The following is a 17,884-nucleotide window of genomic DNA, read 5'->3' as shown; positions in this document are numbered from 1 at the left end:
TTTGGCGTCAAATTCCCCTTACAACGAAACAGAAAGCGATTTTTTTCCGACGGTAAAACAAGTGGGGAACTTCGACGCGACTATCGTGTGTAAACTAAACTTAGAACATGAGGAGAGAAACGTGCAGTCAAATAATTTTAACATTTCTTTAGAAAAGTGTTTTATTGATAAAGTTAGAGTGGCATGAGAGTTGACAAGGGAAATTAATTTCCAATAAAAGATGTCAGAAAACAAATGACCAAAAAAAAAAAAAAAAAACATTGGAAAAGGCAGTGATTTAGAACAAAAACGTTTCTACAACCATTTACATACAAGGAGATAAACTTGTATTATTTACAACAGAAACAGATTTGGCTATGTGCAACCAAAAGCTTATTTCTGAAAAGGGGAAACAACTGTTAAACTCAAAGAAGGCATGTGTCATGTTTGGCAAAGAATGGAAACGAGCCTGGAGATTATTGACTGTTTTTTTCTTTCTTTTTTTAAATCAACCCTGAGAGAAGTGTCGGTTATTAGGCAAAACACTACCGCGTTAGCTGGTAATAGAAAGTTATTTCTAATTCCCTGTGTCAGGCGAATGATCAAATTTCACTTATTTTGTATAAATGTATTTACCACAATTAATGTATCATTGTTAATCTATTTTGGCCATGTTTTGCTTGATTAAATTAATATTAGATTATCAATAATTATACAATGTTGCCCCACGTATTAGTGGTCTGCTACTCACGGATTTTGTTTTGCTAACCCATCCTTTGCTATTTGCTGAGAAACTCAATTGTTTGTGTGCTTTGGCCAAAGCCCTGTCTAACATAAAAGTATTGCTTTGGTACCATCTCGGTGCAGAGCTTTACTGTATTTTCCACAGGCCACAGCTCTGTCGGATGGAAAAGTTGTGCATTCCTGACATCTTGTGGCAACAATAGGCAATTGAAAACCTTTTTAATTCCAATTCCCTTTTGTCACATTTGTTGTGCTGTGAGATTTTTCCACTGTAAATTGTGTGCATTGGCTCAATAAAGGTTAGGTAAAACTACAATTTAGTGTTTCCCAATCTTTATTGAGCCAAGCCACATAGTTTACATTGGCAAAAATCACACAGCACGCCAAACGTGACAAAAAGTGGCTACATGGGTTAATTACGCACGTTCCGCCATCTAGTGGAAGAGCATTTAATTGTTCCACTTGTCACTGGCTGGACAAAGATACATTAGTTGTATTACATACACACAACCTGACATTGGATAATTTCCTGCAGTACACCTGATGATCTCTCAAGGCACACACTAGCTGCGAATCACTGCTGGCACAAATGCAGGGTTTTAAACAGTAATTTGGTCTCTGTTAAGGGATCACAGGTTCATTCAGTTTTTCCCGCAGATGATTAGGACCAGGAAGATTTGGGAGAAACAAAGTATAAGTGGGAGTGTCTGCTTTATATCTATTCATGAAGCCGAGCGGGGATGGAGGGAGGAGGAGGGGGTTGGGTAGTGCAACAACCGACTCGAGTTACTTGCATGAATTCAGTGCTCGGACAAAAAAAAAAAAAACAAAAAAAAAAAAAACGGACGAACAGATGTGGATGAAACCTTTTAACGTCCTCTTTTAACGTGAAACGTTCTAACGCAGCGTGTAGCCAAAAGACGTCACGTCAGCGTCGGGTCGGCCCCGCGTCGCAAACTACCAAGCCACGACTAACATAAAAACAGCCGACGCGCTCTACAGGATGCTTATTCTAGAGTCCCCTTTAAAGGTTGCGCACGGGGGTCATTGGAGCATGAGCTGCTTGAGGTTGTCGTGGAGAATCGTGTCCTTGACGTCCCGGAACACCAGCCGGATGTTCTCCGTGTTGATGGCGGTGGTGAAGTGGTGGTAGAGTGGCTTCTGGGTGGCGTCGCGCCGCTTGGCCCGGAAGCACTCCACCATGAAGGCCTGCACGTCAGGCAGGCTGTGCTCGGGCCCGCTGTAGTCTGGGAAGTAGTCCTTGAGAGGCACGCTCTTCACCTTCTCCTCCAGCAGGTCCGTTTTGTTGAGGAAGAGGATGATGGACACGTTGGCGAACACGCGGTTGTTGACGATGGTCTCGAAGATGTTGAGCGACTCACACAGCCGGTTGGTCTGACGGTCCTCCATCAGAACCTGTGCGCGGACCGTTCAAGTAAGTCATGATTACAGCCACCTTGCACAATGGAAATTTATAACAAGCCCTAATAATAATAATCCAGAGTCAGGAAAGTTGCAATAATGCAACGTTGTAATTAATTTGCTTACAAGTCTTCATTTGGTATCTACACGAGTCAGGTCCGGAGAGAAGAATAGAAGTCCTCCTCACCTGGTCGTACTCAGATGAGGACACGAGGAAGAGGATGGAGGTGACCGAGTCGAAGCACTCGAACCAGCGCCGCCGCTCGGACCGCTGGCCGCCCACGTCCACCATCTTGAAAGGGACGTTCTTCAGCTCAAAGTCGTACTCGTGGATTCCCTTGGTGGGCTTTCGCGCCAGCAGGATGTCCTGCTGACTCGGCAGGTAATTCTGGCAGATGCAGAAACACAATTTGTGTCATGAGTTTGAAGTGACAACATATTAGAAACGTTCCCTGCACACTACAGGCGCAAACGTTAAAAGCAATGTGCAATTTCAATTGTTGCTAGAACAACATTTCTTGTTTTTACAACAAATTTATAATAGTTATCTTCATGAAATTGGCATTGTTTTCTTTTAAGATTGAACTGCAATTAGTGCGGGTGTATGGCTGTGACAGTCTTGGTGGTTAAGCGGTTATTTAAATCGGATCTCCCAGGGGCGACGTTGTTGTCTAGACAAGAGATATGGGACCGTGACCTCAAACAGAAAAAAGAAAAAAAGTGGGGGGGGTGCAGATGGTAGGTAGGAATCTCCCAAAAAAAAAAAAAAAAAAAAAAAAACTTACTGGCTCGCCAAGCTTATCCAGATTATCCAAGAAATACTTGACAGACTCGCCCTGCAACACACAAGCACATACGCATAAGCACGTTACAGTTAAGTCACATGTGGATGATGCCGTTGGATGTGTCACACAAACACACAAAAAGAGAGACACTAGCATGTGTGCATGTCCTCCAGAAGCTTCTGCTGAAGGGGCAATTAATGCAAGCCCGGACATGAAGCCACACAGACTCACACGCATTCCTTTATCTGCGCGCGCATGCGCGCGCGTGTGCATGTCAGGATTTTCCTTATCGTTTTTCCTGGTGTCTCCCTAAGGCTTTTAGTTATGTTACCACTTCTGACTGGAACAACCTTTGCATGCAATTTGTGTTAATTTCACTATTTGAAAAAAAAAAAAAAAATGCAAATGCCGGTAATCCTGGTGACTCATATGGCAAAAATTTCAACCAAAAAAAAATATATATATTTTTAACAGGTCAGAGAGGGAAAGGACACTCAAGATGTTAGACAAGCATGGGTGGCGTTTCAAAATTGACGACAAATCGGTCAGACGGGGTGAGAGAGGGAATAACAAAAGGAGAAGCGAGACAAGAACTAAGATTTTTTTTCCCGTGTGCTGTGAAAGCAAAACTGGAACACTATTGTATATCTATACAACTCAGTCACTCACACGCACGCCGCGTACCCGCGCTCGCTCACTTACTTGTACACACTTGCCAATTCACATTTGCACACACACACACACACGCACACATCACACTCCGCCCAAGGCTCAGGAAAACTAATGAAATAACTAAAATTGCAAAAACATTTTCGTCAACGAAAAAAAATGAAAACAAAAATGCTTTAACAAAACCCATCTTACGTTTATAAAACCGAGTAGAGTGAAACCGTCCTTTGTTTTCATCTTTATCATTTAATTTCATCCGTGAGCCTCTGAGTTCATTCTATTTATTTCAGTATTGCTGTTTGTTTGTCCTAACGAAGAAAGGTCAAACAGTCATTTGGGATTTGTAATTTACTTTATCACACAATAAATACTAGGTGAGGTTTTTTTTGTGTTTTTTTTTTTAATCTTGCAGTTGACAAATACTCTATACGTTGGAAAGAAAACCCTAAAATTAAAAAAGGATTTTCTAATAAACAACTATAAAACTAACAAATTAATTGTATTTAAAAAACAAAACAAAAAAAACAAAAAAAAAAACAGACTGCAGAGACTGTCCCAATTCAAAGGCACCTTCAAATGTGACCGTTTACCATTGGCCTGTTTAAGCAGCAAACTTGTCGGGCCTGATTTAACTCCGCCCCTTTCTGCCGCCCTTTTTTAAACATTCCACATGCTCAACAAAATTCTGCAGCCCCTGAACTGGGGCACAGCTTTGAAGAATTGCGACAAATTAAGACAAGCAAGACTCCCTTCTCCCTCCAGACCTGTCGCGGGCACCTCACTCGATTCACTTTCTGATACATTTTAATATTAGCAACTGGATTGATAATACATTTTGTTCAAAATTGTCCTTCAAGAACTTAATTATGTTTGGATGACAATGGCGGCCTGTTTAGGTAGCAAACTAAAAGTAAGAGATGGAATTAAAAAAAACTAAACTTTCTAATGCTTGCAATATTTGAATTTCCATGTCAGGTTGCGTTTGCTCACCACACAAGTAACACGGAGTGTGCGAGCCTAGGCCCCCTTGTTTGTAAGCATAAAGCAGTTTAACGACAGATCAACATTCCAGCTCTGATCACACTTGTGTCTCTGCCCCTTCGATAACAAAACACCATTGAGAACCTGCGGCAGCAGCCTTGTGCAACTCAAACAAACCCATTAAAAAAAGAAAAAGAAAAAAAAGTGGATTTTCATTCGAAAGCGACATGAGGAAGTGTCAGACGTCGCAAGGGGCGGACTGGATCTCAATCCGTGGTTATAGGAATCCGTGGTTATAGTGAACATCTGTTCGAGATGTCAGCATCTTATGACAGGGAGGAAGGTGTAAACAGGAAGTTGACCCTGTCACATGACTGTCCACTCAACAGTCAGCTGCGAGGAAAAGCACGGTTCAATTTTATGAGTTGGTTGTATTTCTACCTACCAACTGGAACTCGCGGCGGCGGTCGTAGGCGTGCTGGATGCCCGTGTCGGCCCACAGGGCTTTGATGGCGGGCAGGTACTGCAGGAAGACGGGCGTCTCCAGCTGCCCGCGGACCATCTTGGCCGAACGCGTGTCGAACGCCATCAGCTTGTCGCCGCGCTGCTGGTTGCTCGGGTCCCCCCATGGGATGTGCAGCTTCTCGCGGGCATCCACTAACACACGTATGCCTAGGCCAATAATAGCAATTAAAAAAAAAAAAAAAAACCCAACATACATCTGTATAAATGCTGAATTTTTACTATTGCTTTTACTATTGCTGTTGAGTTCAGGTGTACCTAATTATACTTTATTTTCAGGGTTGCGTAGACTAAAGAGAAGTGACGGTGTGATAACGTATCACTTAAGTTAACCTGCCAGTTTTACTGTATTTTAGAACTAAAATGAAAAGAGGGTTAGAAAAACATGCGGTTGAACGTTAAAAGGTCAGTGATGACAAGTTACGATAATATCGTCAGTTCTGGAATGCTTTATTGATCTTATTCAATATTGTATTATGTCAAAATTGTTTTGTTTTCCGATTACTCAATCAATGGGTAAATTGATAGAACACATGAGGCTTAAAACACTCGATAACTGCAGCCATACCTGTCTGTTATTTTCAGAGCACGACTCAGTATTGGCGGATGCTCAAAATAATGTGACTTGGGTGCCAACATTTTTATTATCGGGTAATCCCTAGTTAATAAACATTTACGTCAGTATCATTCCCAACCAGTGTGCTGTGCAGAATTAAATTTATTGGTCAGTGTCTGAAAATAATTAGAAGTCGTTACTTTTATTTTTTTCCCCCATCAGGGGTTACAAATTTGCTCATCTATCTATGCCAGCAACGTTTACTGACAGGCTGAACAATTAAATGCTGTTCCGCTACATTGCAGAAAGTACAATTAACCAAAATTTTTTTTGTTTTGCTTTGTTTGGTGGCGTACGTGAGATTTCTGTCATGTAAAATGTGTCTGGGCTTAACAAAAGTTGGGAAACACTGGATTATGACAATGTACTACTGCCAAGGTCACACGCCTAAAGCTCCATCTAGCAAAATTTGTAAATCAACGCAATATACGTCTTTAGAAACAGACTACTTTGACTATGCTATGATTTATTACACTCGTGTCTATTTTATTGTCTTTCAGGTTGACCTTAGTCTTACTTTCCATGAGAAAAGCGGTCATACAGGAACACCTTAGTTACTTCTACTACATTTGAGCTGCTTGTTGAGCAACAATTCCCATGAAATCTACTTTAGTCACTTTTGAAAATTAAGATTCAAACTAAGCGACGATACAAACCGATCGTGTATGATAATGTATGCTAAAAACAGGTTTAAACAGGCAGAAGGGGCTCTCGTGTAGGGTGTGTCGAGGACTGTTTATGTGCCTCTCTGGCAAACTTTTCCCGGCCATTATTAACCAACAAATGCGGGCCTCGCCTCACATTAACACGTCTAAAAAAAACGCCATTCAATGCATTTTTAAGTTGCATTTCACCTTTGATTACGTTGCTATAAATGGTTGCTCGGAAGTCCTCGCGGGCTCGCTGGTCGAAGTCCTGGCCGTGGATGATCCGCATTTGTTTGAGGAACGTCGACTTGCCGCTCTCGCCCGCGCCGAGCAGCAGTATCTTCACTAAGCGCTTTACGTAGGTTTTCTCCCGGGAGAGCCGCCGGTCGATCTCCTTGGAGCGGCGGACCTGCTCCACCTCGCCGCTGTTGAGTAGACACACGGGAAGGCAAACTTTAAGCACGGAGCGCGACGGCAGGAAATCCGCCATGTTCGCAAGAGCCTCATCGATGCTAATTTGGCTGCGCTGTGCACGGCGGCGTAATGAGGCACGGGACCAAGCCCCTTCCCTCCACTCAGGAAGTAGACTTGTTGGGGCGGCCGTCTGCGGTGTGAGCGGACACGGCACGATTAGCTCGTTAAAAAGCCGACATATCTTATCGTCTGGCCGGTCAGACGTCCAACGAAAAAGACGTATTTGTATCGAGTAGTTGACACACATGGCGCTAGCTAGGAGGAGGAGGAGGACACCATGTAAGATCAAACAAAGGTCTTGGGTGGATATTTAACGACACGTTTCAACTAATAATTGACAAAAATGACATTTTATTAAAACACTGGAACGACCATAAAACAACTTTAAACTCTTGACAGTGCAACACCGCCCTCAAGAGGGCAGTCGTGTAACTCTTCCGTGGTAGAAAAAAATGCCGCCTTCTCATTGGTCGGTTCCTATTAGTTTTGAGGTATGGTGCGTTCATGGGCAATGGAGTTGAGCATCGTCTTTTAAACAAAGCTACCGTTTACGATCGAACAAACGTAATAACGCCTTAACATAATTTAAGAATGCACCACCCTTAGTGATTATTGTTATAAATTTAGCAATCTATCAATGCGATGTTTTCAATTTGCCAGTGATAAGAAATTAATCCTTTTTTTCCGTGCTCGTTGGCTGCACGGGAAGGCACCACCGGTATTGATTATCGATGTCCCCTCCAGCCAGCATCCCTACGAGACACAGAGCTCGCAGTCGCATTGAGTGTGTGCGTTTGTCTGTGCTAAATGGACATTATTATCACCAGGCAATATGACAATTAGAAACACTTTGCGGGATCACGGGCAGAGGTATCGGCCACGGATGGCATGTCTTAAAAAGGTAAGGTTCTCCTCATACAAAACACAGCCTGCCCTCAGGCTCCATATGATAGTATATCCACGGGTATGGAAAACAAAGCATATATTGTTGTGGTGGCACATAATCTAATATCTTTTCTAATATACTGTGACTAGCTGTCATGAGGCTGTTTGTACGGCTCCAATTATGAATGTAAATCTGTAAACAGATGATTAGAAATGCAAGACATGTTCTAAGAATGTCATCCCCTACTTACTAAACTGTTCACCTCCTCATATTAATAAGGTCACGCAGTTTAATAAGCATTAAGGCTGGATCATTGTCAGTGAAGCGGCCCCCATGCAGAAAGAAGTTAATCCAGCTACAGGATCTTGACTCATCTCGCCCACATCACGCGTGAGGAGGAAGGCGTGGGCACCTTTATTTACACTTTTGTGTTGATTTAGCTCCAAGTTGGTGGGATGCCGTTTTAAACCACTGTCTTTACTCTTACTCTTTACTTTACTACCATGCAAAGGTGTTCGAAAACAAAGCATGAAGCAGCATCAAACATACTCAAGATCATCAATCATAGAGAGTGAAATCATGTGAATTGATTTACCGTGTGTAGGATGTTATTTTAAGGTAGTGCTCAATTATTTCAGGTGACTTATTTAACATGTGAAGGTGCCGCGAAAAAACATTTTGGATTCAAAGCATGAAGAATCATTAAATACTCTCAGGTGTTAAACACAATAATTGATTAACGTTACCGGCAATATTTTGATTGTAGTGTTAAAAAAAAGTTGGTTAAAATGTAATTGATGAGTTATTCCTACACAAAAATGCCGTGACAACTCGCTTTAGATCGAAAGCATGAAGTGACATCAAAGACAATGAAGAGTGACAACCAAAGTTTATTCATGCTAACTGTGTTGTATTTAATTGCAGTTTTAACGTTCTGCCACTAAAAGAACCTAGAAGAGATTACAGCCCCAAGTCGCCCTCGCAATCTGTTGTTAAAGCAACTCGTCCTGCCGCCTCATCAACCAGCAATCCCCCACATGGGTTGTCACGGTAACCTCTTCCTCCTCCCGCAGGCGGAAAAGGTACTGCTAGAGATGCAGGATCCCAAATCTGGAGTGAAGTCTCAGCCTCAGCGACTGGTCATCACCACCATACCGCACGCTATTACTGGTGAGCACACACACACACACACACACACACACACACTGATTAGCAGTACACACTTGATGCTGAGTGATTGTGTAATCAGCGGATGATAGCCGAGACGGCCTCAAACTCGAGAGCTGCAGATTTTGTCGCCATGACAACCCCGTGGACTCGTCAAAGTGAGGGAAAAAGTAGGAGGAGTGAAACGGAATAACAAGTAACAGAGACGGGAAGCAAAAGAAAATCAGACATGGGCAGAGGAGGCGATTAAAGAGAGGGCGAATACACTTAGGTCACTTGTGAAATCTACTAATCTAACAAAATAGTCAACTGTCGCTTATCAGAGGGGGTCTGGCATTTACACACATGCACACACACACACACACACACACTGTCAGGCAAATAATATCATTTGCATATGTGGTCTCTAGGCGAAGACATGGTCGCATGGCTGGTAGACAGATTCCAAATAGACACAAGAGGTGAGTTTACAGCCTTAACACTTTCAAAGTCAGCACAACGAGGCAAATACCTGTAAATGTCCCCCGTGTCGCTGTGGTCAGAGGCCAGGAGTTTGGGTTCCATGCTGGTGGCACTGGGCTTCGTGTACCCGCTGCAGGACCACAAACGCTTGCTGCTCAAGCCTGACCCGTCGCTCTATCGCTTCCAGGTAACGCAACAAAATGAAGGTTGCCTACATCAGTGATTCCCAACCACTAATGTGCAGTTAGAGATCACCGCCGTAAATTATTATTTCACTAAGTTGGTATGGAAATTATTTCTTATTTGCAAACAAACTATCGTCGCTCATCTATCGAAACATTTTTTTTAGTAACAAATATGTCATAGTTATTTTTTTTCCACAATTAAATGGACTCAAACTTCTCATGATCATTTTGGCTGTGTGCATGCTGTGATATTTTTCGACTATAAAATAAATGCCTTGGCAAATAAAGGTTGGGAAACACAGCGAGTCTTTAATTGTCATTCACAAGCCACACCAAAAACATGCTATTAATTTCAGACGCCATATTTCTGGCCCGCCCAGCAGTGGCCCGTGGAGGACACAGACTACGGTGAGTGCGTGATCAAGTTTTTGCACATCAACCGGTCGCACGCCTCGTGCTCCAATTTGTGTCCCTGCGCCGCAGCAATCTACTTGGCTAAGAGGAACATACGCAAGAAGGGAATCCTGGAGATGCACGAGCAGGTCAGTGACCGGGAACGTGACTGCGGCTACCGCTGCCGCAGGTGTTTACGGTTGTGTTGCTATCCGCGGGCGTCCTCAGGAGCAGTACAACCGCCTTCACAAGTGGATGAATCACAAGTGGGACTTCATCGTGATGCAGGCGAAAGAGCAGTACAGGTAGGATGTCAATCAGAATCATATTCGGTCCCCCCAAAAAGGACGGACGCTGCACTATGAGGCTAACAAAAATGAGTACTAATGCTAAACGTCATAGCCTAACAAATGGCGTCGGCAGTGTTTTAACATTTTAAAGCTGAAGTCAACGCAAATATATTTTTTTCAAGAATATGTTCCCAGCAGGCCCACTATTTGAAACACGACGTTCTGATTAATTTTGCGTTTGTGGAATATAAGTTAGGCAGCAAAATGCACTAGTTCATAGCCATCTCCGGGGGCGGCCATTTTGTCTACTGTCGACTGAAAGTGACATCACAACTGCTCACAACGACCAATCACGGCAGACCTATTATCTGAATCTGAGTCGTGATTGGTCGTTGTGAGCAGTTGTGACGTCATTTTCAGTCGACAGAAGACAAAATGGCCGCGCCCGGAGATGGCTAAAAACGAGTGGATAACACTTACTCCACAAACGCAATATTTATCAGAATGCCTTCTTTCGACTAGTGGGCTTGCATAGAACATATTCTTGAGAAAAATATGCAATGACATATAGTCTCATATTTGATCTAGTTATGATAGCAGTGTGAAGTGAATGTGAAAATAAACTAAAGAGTGTTTTGCGTAACCTTAGGGCCGCCAAGGAGAGGAAGAAACCAGACCGCGTGGTGTTTGACTGTCAGGAGAGGGCCTACTGGGTGGTCCACAGACCCCCGGTGAGACAAACACACACTTACCCCCCATCCACTTGCCGACTAGAAATAAATTGCACCTCCTATCTTCCCGGGGTATCTCATTATCTCTACCCACGATGCCGCGTTGCCATCACAATTCTCATCAGAGCCAAAAGGTCACGGCTGATTAATATTTCACGCCGCGTAGGAGAATTATGTCGCTTGCACTCAGCCTAACACTGGACCCGTGACGACTTACTGTCGAGGTCACGTGTTAAGTCTGTATTACTAACTGCAAGTAAGTGATTTTTTTACCTTTAATTCAATTATTTTTTTCCCTTTAAAACACTGTCAAAATTGACAAAATTGACAGTGCACTTTTCGATGCTGACCTTAAGGCGTTTTGAGGACTTATCTACATTTTCACTTTAGCTCATAAAAATATTTTAATTTTAGTTTTAATTGATTGTATGTATTATTTATTTATCATCATATTTATTCTGTTTGAATGTAACTTTTTTTCCCCCTCCAAATAAGTGTTTTCAACTAATGGCACTGTTCATAAGATGTTTTGTATTAATTATTTTTGAATTAGTAGCCACATTTGTATTTATCGATTAATATCAATTCTATATTTTTTGGACAACTATATTTACTGTATATTGATTAATTTGATTAAAATAATTGACCAAGTATTAAAGAATTAGTTTATGTTAGTCTTCCATAGTAATGTATTTACCGCTCCTGTATTCAAAATGGCCAAGTGTGTATTCCAAATCACTGGCCCGAACCAAAGGTGTGTTTCATTAACTCAGTGGTACATTTTAATCCAACCTCTTAACTGAAATCCAAATGTCCATATCTGGCTAGATTCTTCGTATTGTTTTTGGGTGGCATATAAAGTCAAAAAGTGTCCAAATACTTTTATATGACCTATGTTTGTGTGTGTGTGTGTGTGTGTGCGCACGTGTGCGTAGCCTGGCACCGTGAGCGCCATGGATTACGGACTCGACCGGCGAATCGATCCAAACGCGGACGAGGTAACAGGTGAGTGGACGTGATCAGTCAACTTGTATTCCCTAATGCTTCTTCTTGTCCTTTTCCTTACTAAGCATGTTTTCCTTTTCCCCTTGTCTTCTGTCTCCTACAGGCCTTCCCTTGCTGCTCTTTTTCTTCTTAAGTGGTCATCTTTCACACGTTTCATACACATAGTTTATTATCGCTGCCGTCACACTGCGTATTTTTACTTCTCACAGGTGAAAACGCCCGACTACTATGAGAGAATTGTAAGAATTTCCCATCTGGTTTTGTCTCCGTGGATAACTCCTTTTGTCTTATAGCTTGTCATAGATTGTCATCTCCTCTTCCTCTTTGTAGATGATCTTCACCCAGCAGTCCATCATGAGGCCCAGAGTCAAGTCGTCCGTGTCCATCGGCGCGTACGTTTGTCGTCCATATTGTCAATTTCTACTGTGCAAGGGGGCGGTTAAAAGGAGTAAACATTAAACAGTGGTCACATTCACATAGGACACACGCGTGTATCGCATGTGCCCTGTCATGACCAACTGCGACGTGGGCATTTTTGACACTTATTGGAGGGGGAGAGGGAGGAGGAAGGACGGTTTGGAAGGAAAGAGAGAAGGAAGGAAGATAGCTAGGTGTGGGGGGGAAAAAAGGAAGGAAAGGTGCAAGGAAGGCTGCAATGTATTTACTGGTAGGTAGAAGGGAAGCAAAGAAGGGTGGAAATAAGTAGATGATTGAAAAAAGGAAGGAAACTAATGGTATGAAAGGAAAGAAAGAAAGGAGAAAGGAAGGAAGGAAGGAAGGAAAGAAGGAAGGAAGGAAGGAGGCAAAAAAGGAGCCAAAGTTAGACTGAAAGGAAGGCAGAAAAAGTGGAAGGAAGGATGCGAGGTCGGTCGATATGTAGGATGGATGGAAGGAGGAAGGAAGTAGGTTTGTTTGAAAGGAAGGAAACAAAGTTGGTATGCAATTAAGGAAGGACAGATGGAGTGTAGGAGGGATGGATGTGAAAGAAGGAAGGAATAGAGGGAGAAGGAAATGAAGACGGAAAGCAGGATGATGGGAAGAAGAAAAGAAACAAGGATGTGTGGAGGGAAAGAAAGAAAGAAGGAAGGAATGTAGGAAAAAAATGTTAGAAAGGACAGTATGAAAGTACTTTTGGTCCACCTTGTATTATAAAACATAGAATGCAATTGCAACGTGTCGTTCTTTTTTCTTTTTTCACAGGTTGGTGAAATATAGCGCCACCTACAAGAGCCACGACCCGTTCCTCTCCAAATGTCTTCCCAGTAACCCCTGGCACACCGACGACATCACATACTGGACCTTGAACATGCCCAAGTAAGCATGCAATCAGATTACATTTGACACTACTGGAGTACTTTGAAATCTTTCACTTCCTTGCGGCAGCGTGGAAACGCCGACCAAGATGCGCGTGGAGCGCTGGACCTTCAGCTTCGGCGAGCTGCTCTTGGACCCTCGAGGGCGCGACGACTTCAGGCGCTTTCTCAAGAAAGAGTTCAGCGGTATGACGACGATGGTCATTCTCGGAAGACGTTTTGAAACCCGAAACGGCGGCTGATTTCCAGGTGAAAACTTGGCATTCTGGGAAAGCTGCGAGGATCTAAAGTGGGGCACGGCGGCGACCATGCGGGAGAAGGCCGAGCAGATCTACAAGTAAATCAATTACTCATTCAGGAGGACTTTTTGATACTCTGTTGATGAATATTTGTAGTCAGGGTTTGTGGTGATGAGCTAACTATTACTGTCGCTCTTCTGATCCCAGGACTTTCCTGGCCCGCGGCGCCCCCAGGTGGATCAACATCGACGGGAAGACAATGGAGATCACGGTAAACGGCCTGAAGCATCCGCACAGATACGTGCTGGACGCCGCCCAGACCCACATCTACATGCTCATGAAGAAAGTCAGTAAGCGCGCACCCAACTTTGTCGGCGTCCTCCTTTCAAAGAACTCACCGCCAGAGTGCGGCATTGCAGGACTCGTACGGCCGCTACATGAAATCTCAGGTGTTCAAGGACACGTTGAAGAAAGCCATCTGCCCCGAGGAGCACAAGTTCACGTAGGTGCTCGGCACCCTGTTTGGACTGGATCTACCCCCCCGAAGTGTTTTGTTTCAACGTTGCCCATGCTCTCGCAGGGACGCGCAGTTGGAGCAGAACGCCAAGAACCGGCGGCCCAGCCTCAGTCCCATCGTCCTCCGGCAGCAGGAGCTGGAGGAGCGCGCCAAGATGGCCGCCAACGCGCCCGTCGACATCACGCAGGTTATGAGCAAACTCAGCAGGCAGAAATGATGATGCTCGGTGTGTCGGTCAGCTGGGTCAGGCTCAGGTCTTAGTCATCATGTTGAGCAGTTTTACAAATCTATGACTTTTATTAGTGTATTTGGGATCATTATTATCATTATCTATATTGTTATTGTTAGATTGTCCACAGATAAATATAAATTGCCTTTCCTCCACATTTAATTTGTAAAACATTTATTAATGTTATTGTTACTACCACATCCTGTAATATTTGTTGAATTAATTAATTTAGACATTTTTTCCTAAACTTGGGTATTTTTTTTATTCTTCATTTTCATTAAATAATCAGTGAATTGATGAATTGTAAATAATATGAAAAATATTTATGAAATGAATGGGTTGGTTGATTACAATTAAACTGAATGTTGCAATTGACCCTTAAATTCATTTATTATTATTAACATTTAAAAATGACATGGAATTATTCTTATGTTTATAAAACAGTTATATTACATACCTTTTCAACAAAAAATAATTTGGCCTTTTTAATTGAATGTGATTTTTAGAGAAGCTTTTTACTGAATTATTATTTCAAATAAGCTTAAAAATAACCCAAAATATACGGTATATTATTTTGTAGAATGAAAAAATATTTAAAAATACACAATTTAAAAGAATAATTTTATCTTAGCCCCCAAATTTGTCACTTTAGCTTCTGTCAGGTAGAACATTAAAAGCATAATGTTTAGAAAATCGGTAACTAATTATCACCAACAATGTCCATTTGTTATATTTCTGCATGGTGGCTCTGTTTACTGTTTGTCCCACCCCCATCTATTATTCCACACACAACTTGTACTGTCTGCATGCATGTCATGGCGACTGTAATAAAACACCCACCAGCACCTCATCTGTCTGTCCCGTCATTCCCCCGCCGCCGATGTCCATCTGGCCAATGATGACCGTCCTCATTAAGTTGCATTGTCAACTGAAGAGTCTAATGATGAAAAAAAAAGTAAGCAAAATCATATTTGATTTATCATTTATCCATTTATTTATCCTTAGCCTCAAACTCATTGTGATGCACCCTATCTTATGTATGCAACATGTTGTATCCATTTACCTATAATTTTCCATGTGTCACCCGTGTACTGTTCTTCTGCCATTCCTCTAAGGCTGGGTAATAAAATTAACCGGGACTGACTTTGAAAACAGCTATAAACATTACAAAAAATTTAATCGCAGCATCTGTCATCAGTTTTTGTGTTTAATCCCACAGCTATGCCGTTTTACCACCCCGGTGCCCCACCTAGCAGTGTACTCTGGCCTCGTCGACTCGCCCTCCGCCAACGCCTCGTCTTCCCTGGCCGTCCTGGCCCCGTGCCCATCCCCGGTCAGCGTAGCCCCGGACAGCACCTCCGGCACTGAGCGGCGGGCGGAAGCCGAGGGCGAGGCGGAGCGGGACGGCGAGGCGATGCCAGCCCCCGGCCCGACGTGCAAGTCGCGGGTGGCGGTCTCGCTGCGGCGGCTGCTGAGGCGGGGCTGCAGCGTGGGCGGCGGCTCCTCCGCCGTCTTCGCCAGCTTCTCACCCAAGTGCCACGCGGCCCCCGGGGCCAGCGGACGCATCCGACCTATTAGTCCGGACGCCTCCAGCCAAGCCCCGCCCAGGAGGATCGGCAAGTGAGTGTGAAGCATTTACAAAGATTATACTGGTCAACAAATTTTAATCAGATATGGCTTTGTGTGTCCCTAAATGTGGTTCTGACAAAAAAAAAAAATGCAGTCAAATCAGTTTTATTTTAGATATCGTTTTTTGTTTTTAAAGTGGAAGTCAACCCCAAAATTTTCTATAAGAAACAATTTTTTTTCCTTCAATTCAATACACATTGTTCTGCTTCTTGTGATGTGCATGCCTTGCCACCTGAGGGCAGTATAATACAGATATACAATGAGGATAGAGATGGGAACCACTGTCACTCCTCATAAACCACATTCATTCTTTACAAAGGCTAAAAAATATATGCCTTTGAGCATTACTATGCCTACATTCCACCCCCCCACATTGTTTGTATTCTGATTTCTTAAAGGCTTATAACACTGCGACACTGATGCTATTTCTTAGCTCCTCACTGACGATTTTCATTGTTCTAAACAGACATACAGTATCTAAAGCAAAGCTGCTGTTTGAATTATTATTCATCCGCTTCTCCGTGCGGCAGTTTTTTCCAGATTAAGGTGGACATCCCCCCCGAGTGTCGGATCTACCCCATCGAGTCCGAGGACGAAGACGAGGAGAACCGAGCCTCCTCCCAGGGAGCTTTGGGGGCAAAGGAGATCATCTGCCCCTGGGAGAGCCTCACACCTCATAATGGGACTGGCTGAAAAAAAAAAAAAAAAGAAACACACAAGGAAAAGGTACCGAAAGGATTTTTTTTCTTTCAGCCTTCTTTGTAACATTCCACCTAAAATGGGATCAAGCGTGCCCTCTAATATCCGCTGTTTGAACATCCGAAAAGCATTTCAAAGTGAATTGTAGCGCTCGCATTCAAACCTCATTCCGAGTAGCCCCACTGCAGCCTTATTGATTATTATACGCCTTATTTAGTTTTTGCCTTACACCGACTGATAATGTCAATTGAAAAACAAACATACCTTGTGGAACGGGGAAACTCCAATTATAAATCGCCAAAGATGACGTTTGGACTGAGCCCTTTGGTGTTGATTTGACTTTTTTCTAATATTGTTGGCGTCCAATGAGAAGCATGCGCATTTTGTAAGATTTTTTTCCTTTTATAATTAAAATGTTAAATAAAATGAAAAAGAAAATGAAAGTAATTTTTATAGTTGTTTTTTTTTTTTTTTAAATGATAACAAAAAAAACTTTCAAAATGTGTAGGTACAGTGTTCCCGTGCCATATTTGTTGTTTACTTACCGTGTTTGACGTGTTTATTAAGTTTAAATGTGGTTCGGGCCAAATTACATTGCGACTTTTTTTTTTATATGGTCTCTATATTGCAAATTTTCACCTACTGTATATTGAGTGTGGTTCTAGAATTTATCACCGCGATAAACGGCGGTTCACTGTTCACGTTTTTCACTGGACATGGACAATACAGTTTACATTGAGACGGGTTCTTGTGCACGTGGTGAAATGACTTCAGCAACCTAGTTTTGTACGTGACGCTGTTTTTGTACGGTAGCGATGCTTCGGTGCTGGGCGTGCGCGACGCTTGTTTTAACATGTTACATATTAAAAAATGTGAATTTTTATTTCTTTGGCGGTGGTGTTCGACGGGTACATTCCACAACTTGTGTCAAGTGCCTCATTGATGATTACGTGAATAAATAACGTGTCTTAAGATGAGCGTTATCATGGACGTGTGTGGTTTTTTTTGTTTTTGTTTTTTTTCCAGGAACGATACGGATTAGTAGTAGCCAAGAAGGCTGATGACAGATATTTGGAGTTGGTATTCATTTGCAGTGAAAGGGAAAATATTGGCGTCAAAACTTTGATGAATAAAAACTCAAAACTCTTCACTTAAATGCATGTAAGCATGTTTATTGAGCTTTTCAGATTTGTAACATATTAAAAGTATTTTTTTCAATTATTATTAGACAATAGATCATCTATTATAAAGTTAGCTGAAAATAAGTAAATAAATACATTGAAATAAATAAATGAAGTTT

At 42.5% G+C, this 17,884-nt stretch overlaps 2 protein-coding genes across 5 annotated transcripts; one reads left to right on the top strand and one right to left on the bottom strand.

Moving 5' to 3' along the window:
• Nucleotides 1-1,158: 1,158 nt before the first annotated feature.
• On the bottom strand, nucleotides 1,159-6,927 carry LOC147129061 (guanine nucleotide-binding protein subunit alpha-13-like). The gene is made up of 5 exons (XM_086016199.1): nucleotides 6,573-6,927; nucleotides 5,026-5,252; nucleotides 2,931-2,981; nucleotides 2,333-2,533; nucleotides 1,159-2,139 (listed from the first exon to the last, which is right to left on the bottom strand). Exons 1-5 carry the CDS (start codon nucleotides 6,853-6,855, stop codon nucleotides 1,768-1,770), a joined length of 1,134 nt encoding a protein of 377 aa, XP_085872325.1. The 5' UTR covers nucleotides 6,856-6,927; the 3' UTR covers nucleotides 1,159-1,767.
• On the top strand, nucleotides 1,493-17,567 carry LOC147129060 (regulator of G protein signaling 9-like). 4 transcript variants are annotated; one of them, XM_086016194.1, is made up of 20 exons: nucleotides 1,493-2,158; nucleotides 2,302-2,527; nucleotides 8,799-8,895; nucleotides 9,303-9,353; nucleotides 9,435-9,541; nucleotides 9,896-9,947; nucleotides 10,023-10,081; nucleotides 10,161-10,237; nucleotides 10,872-10,953; nucleotides 11,889-11,951; nucleotides 12,168-12,197; nucleotides 12,289-12,350; nucleotides 13,159-13,272; nucleotides 13,342-13,457; nucleotides 13,521-13,608; nucleotides 13,718-13,856; nucleotides 13,930-14,012; nucleotides 14,091-14,214; nucleotides 15,476-15,876; nucleotides 16,416-17,567. In XM_086016194.1, the coding sequence occupies exons 3-20, from the start codon at nucleotides 8,820-8,822 to the stop codon at nucleotides 16,576-16,578; spliced, it is 1,887 nt and encodes a 628-aa protein (XP_085872320.1). In that variant the 5' UTR covers nucleotides 1,493-2,158; nucleotides 2,302-2,527; nucleotides 8,799-8,819; the 3' UTR covers nucleotides 16,579-17,567. The 4 variants fall into 4 exon arrangements, with proteins under 4 accessions (XP_085872320.1, XP_085872319.1, XP_085872318.1 ...); XM_086016193.1 differs by lacking the exons at nucleotides 1,493-2,158; nucleotides 2,302-2,527 and adding an exon at nucleotides 6,250-7,740 and having other exon boundaries at nucleotides 13,718-13,781; nucleotides 13,902-14,012; nucleotides 15,513-15,876; XM_086016192.1 differs by lacking the exons at nucleotides 1,493-2,158; nucleotides 2,302-2,527 and adding an exon at nucleotides 6,250-7,740 and having other exon boundaries at nucleotides 13,718-13,781; nucleotides 13,902-14,012; nucleotides 15,510-15,876.
• Nucleotides 17,568-17,884: the final 317 nt, after the last annotated feature.

This window comes from Filicampus tigris, chromosome 19 (assembly GCF_054856515.1).
Source record: "Filicampus tigris isolate MCC_2025a chromosome 19, RoL_Ftig_1.0, whole genome shotgun sequence".
Classification (NCBI taxonomy): Eukaryota; Metazoa; Chordata; class Actinopteri; order Syngnathiformes; family Syngnathidae; genus Filicampus; species Filicampus tigris.
The sequence above is the reverse complement of the archived record's forward strand: the minus strand, read 5'-3'. Positions and strand labels throughout refer to the sequence as shown.

What these genes read in the sequence shown, in the direction of transcription:
- LOC147129060 (XM_086016191.1), top strand. Translation starts at nt 7,672, where the DNA reads ATGACAATTAGAAACACTTTGCGGGATCACGGGCAGAGGTATCGGCCA. An exon ending in TCTCAAGAAAGAGTTCAGCG is followed by an intron (nt 13,458 to 13,520) that starts GTATGACGACGA and finishes GCTGATTTCCAG; the next exon opens with GTGAAAACTTGGCATTCTGG. An exon ending in CCGCCCAGGAGGATCGGCAA is followed by an intron (nt 15,877 to 16,415) that starts GTGAGTGTGAAG and finishes TCCGTGCGGCAG; the next exon opens with TTTTTTCCAGATTAAGGTGG.
- LOC147129061 (XM_086016199.1), bottom strand. Translation starts at nt 6,855, where the DNA reads ATGGCGGATTTCCTGCCGTCGCGCTCCGTGCTTAAAGTTTGCCTTCCC. An exon ending in TGGATAAGCTTGGCGAGCCA is followed by an intron (nt 2,534 to 2,930) that starts GTAAGTTTTTTT and finishes TGCATCTGCCAG; the next exon opens with AATTACCTGCCGAGTCAGCA. An exon ending in CCTCATCTGAGTACGACCAG is followed by an intron (nt 2,140 to 2,332) that starts GTGAGGAGGACT and finishes GTCCGCGCACAG; the next exon opens with GTTCTGATGGAGGACCGTCA.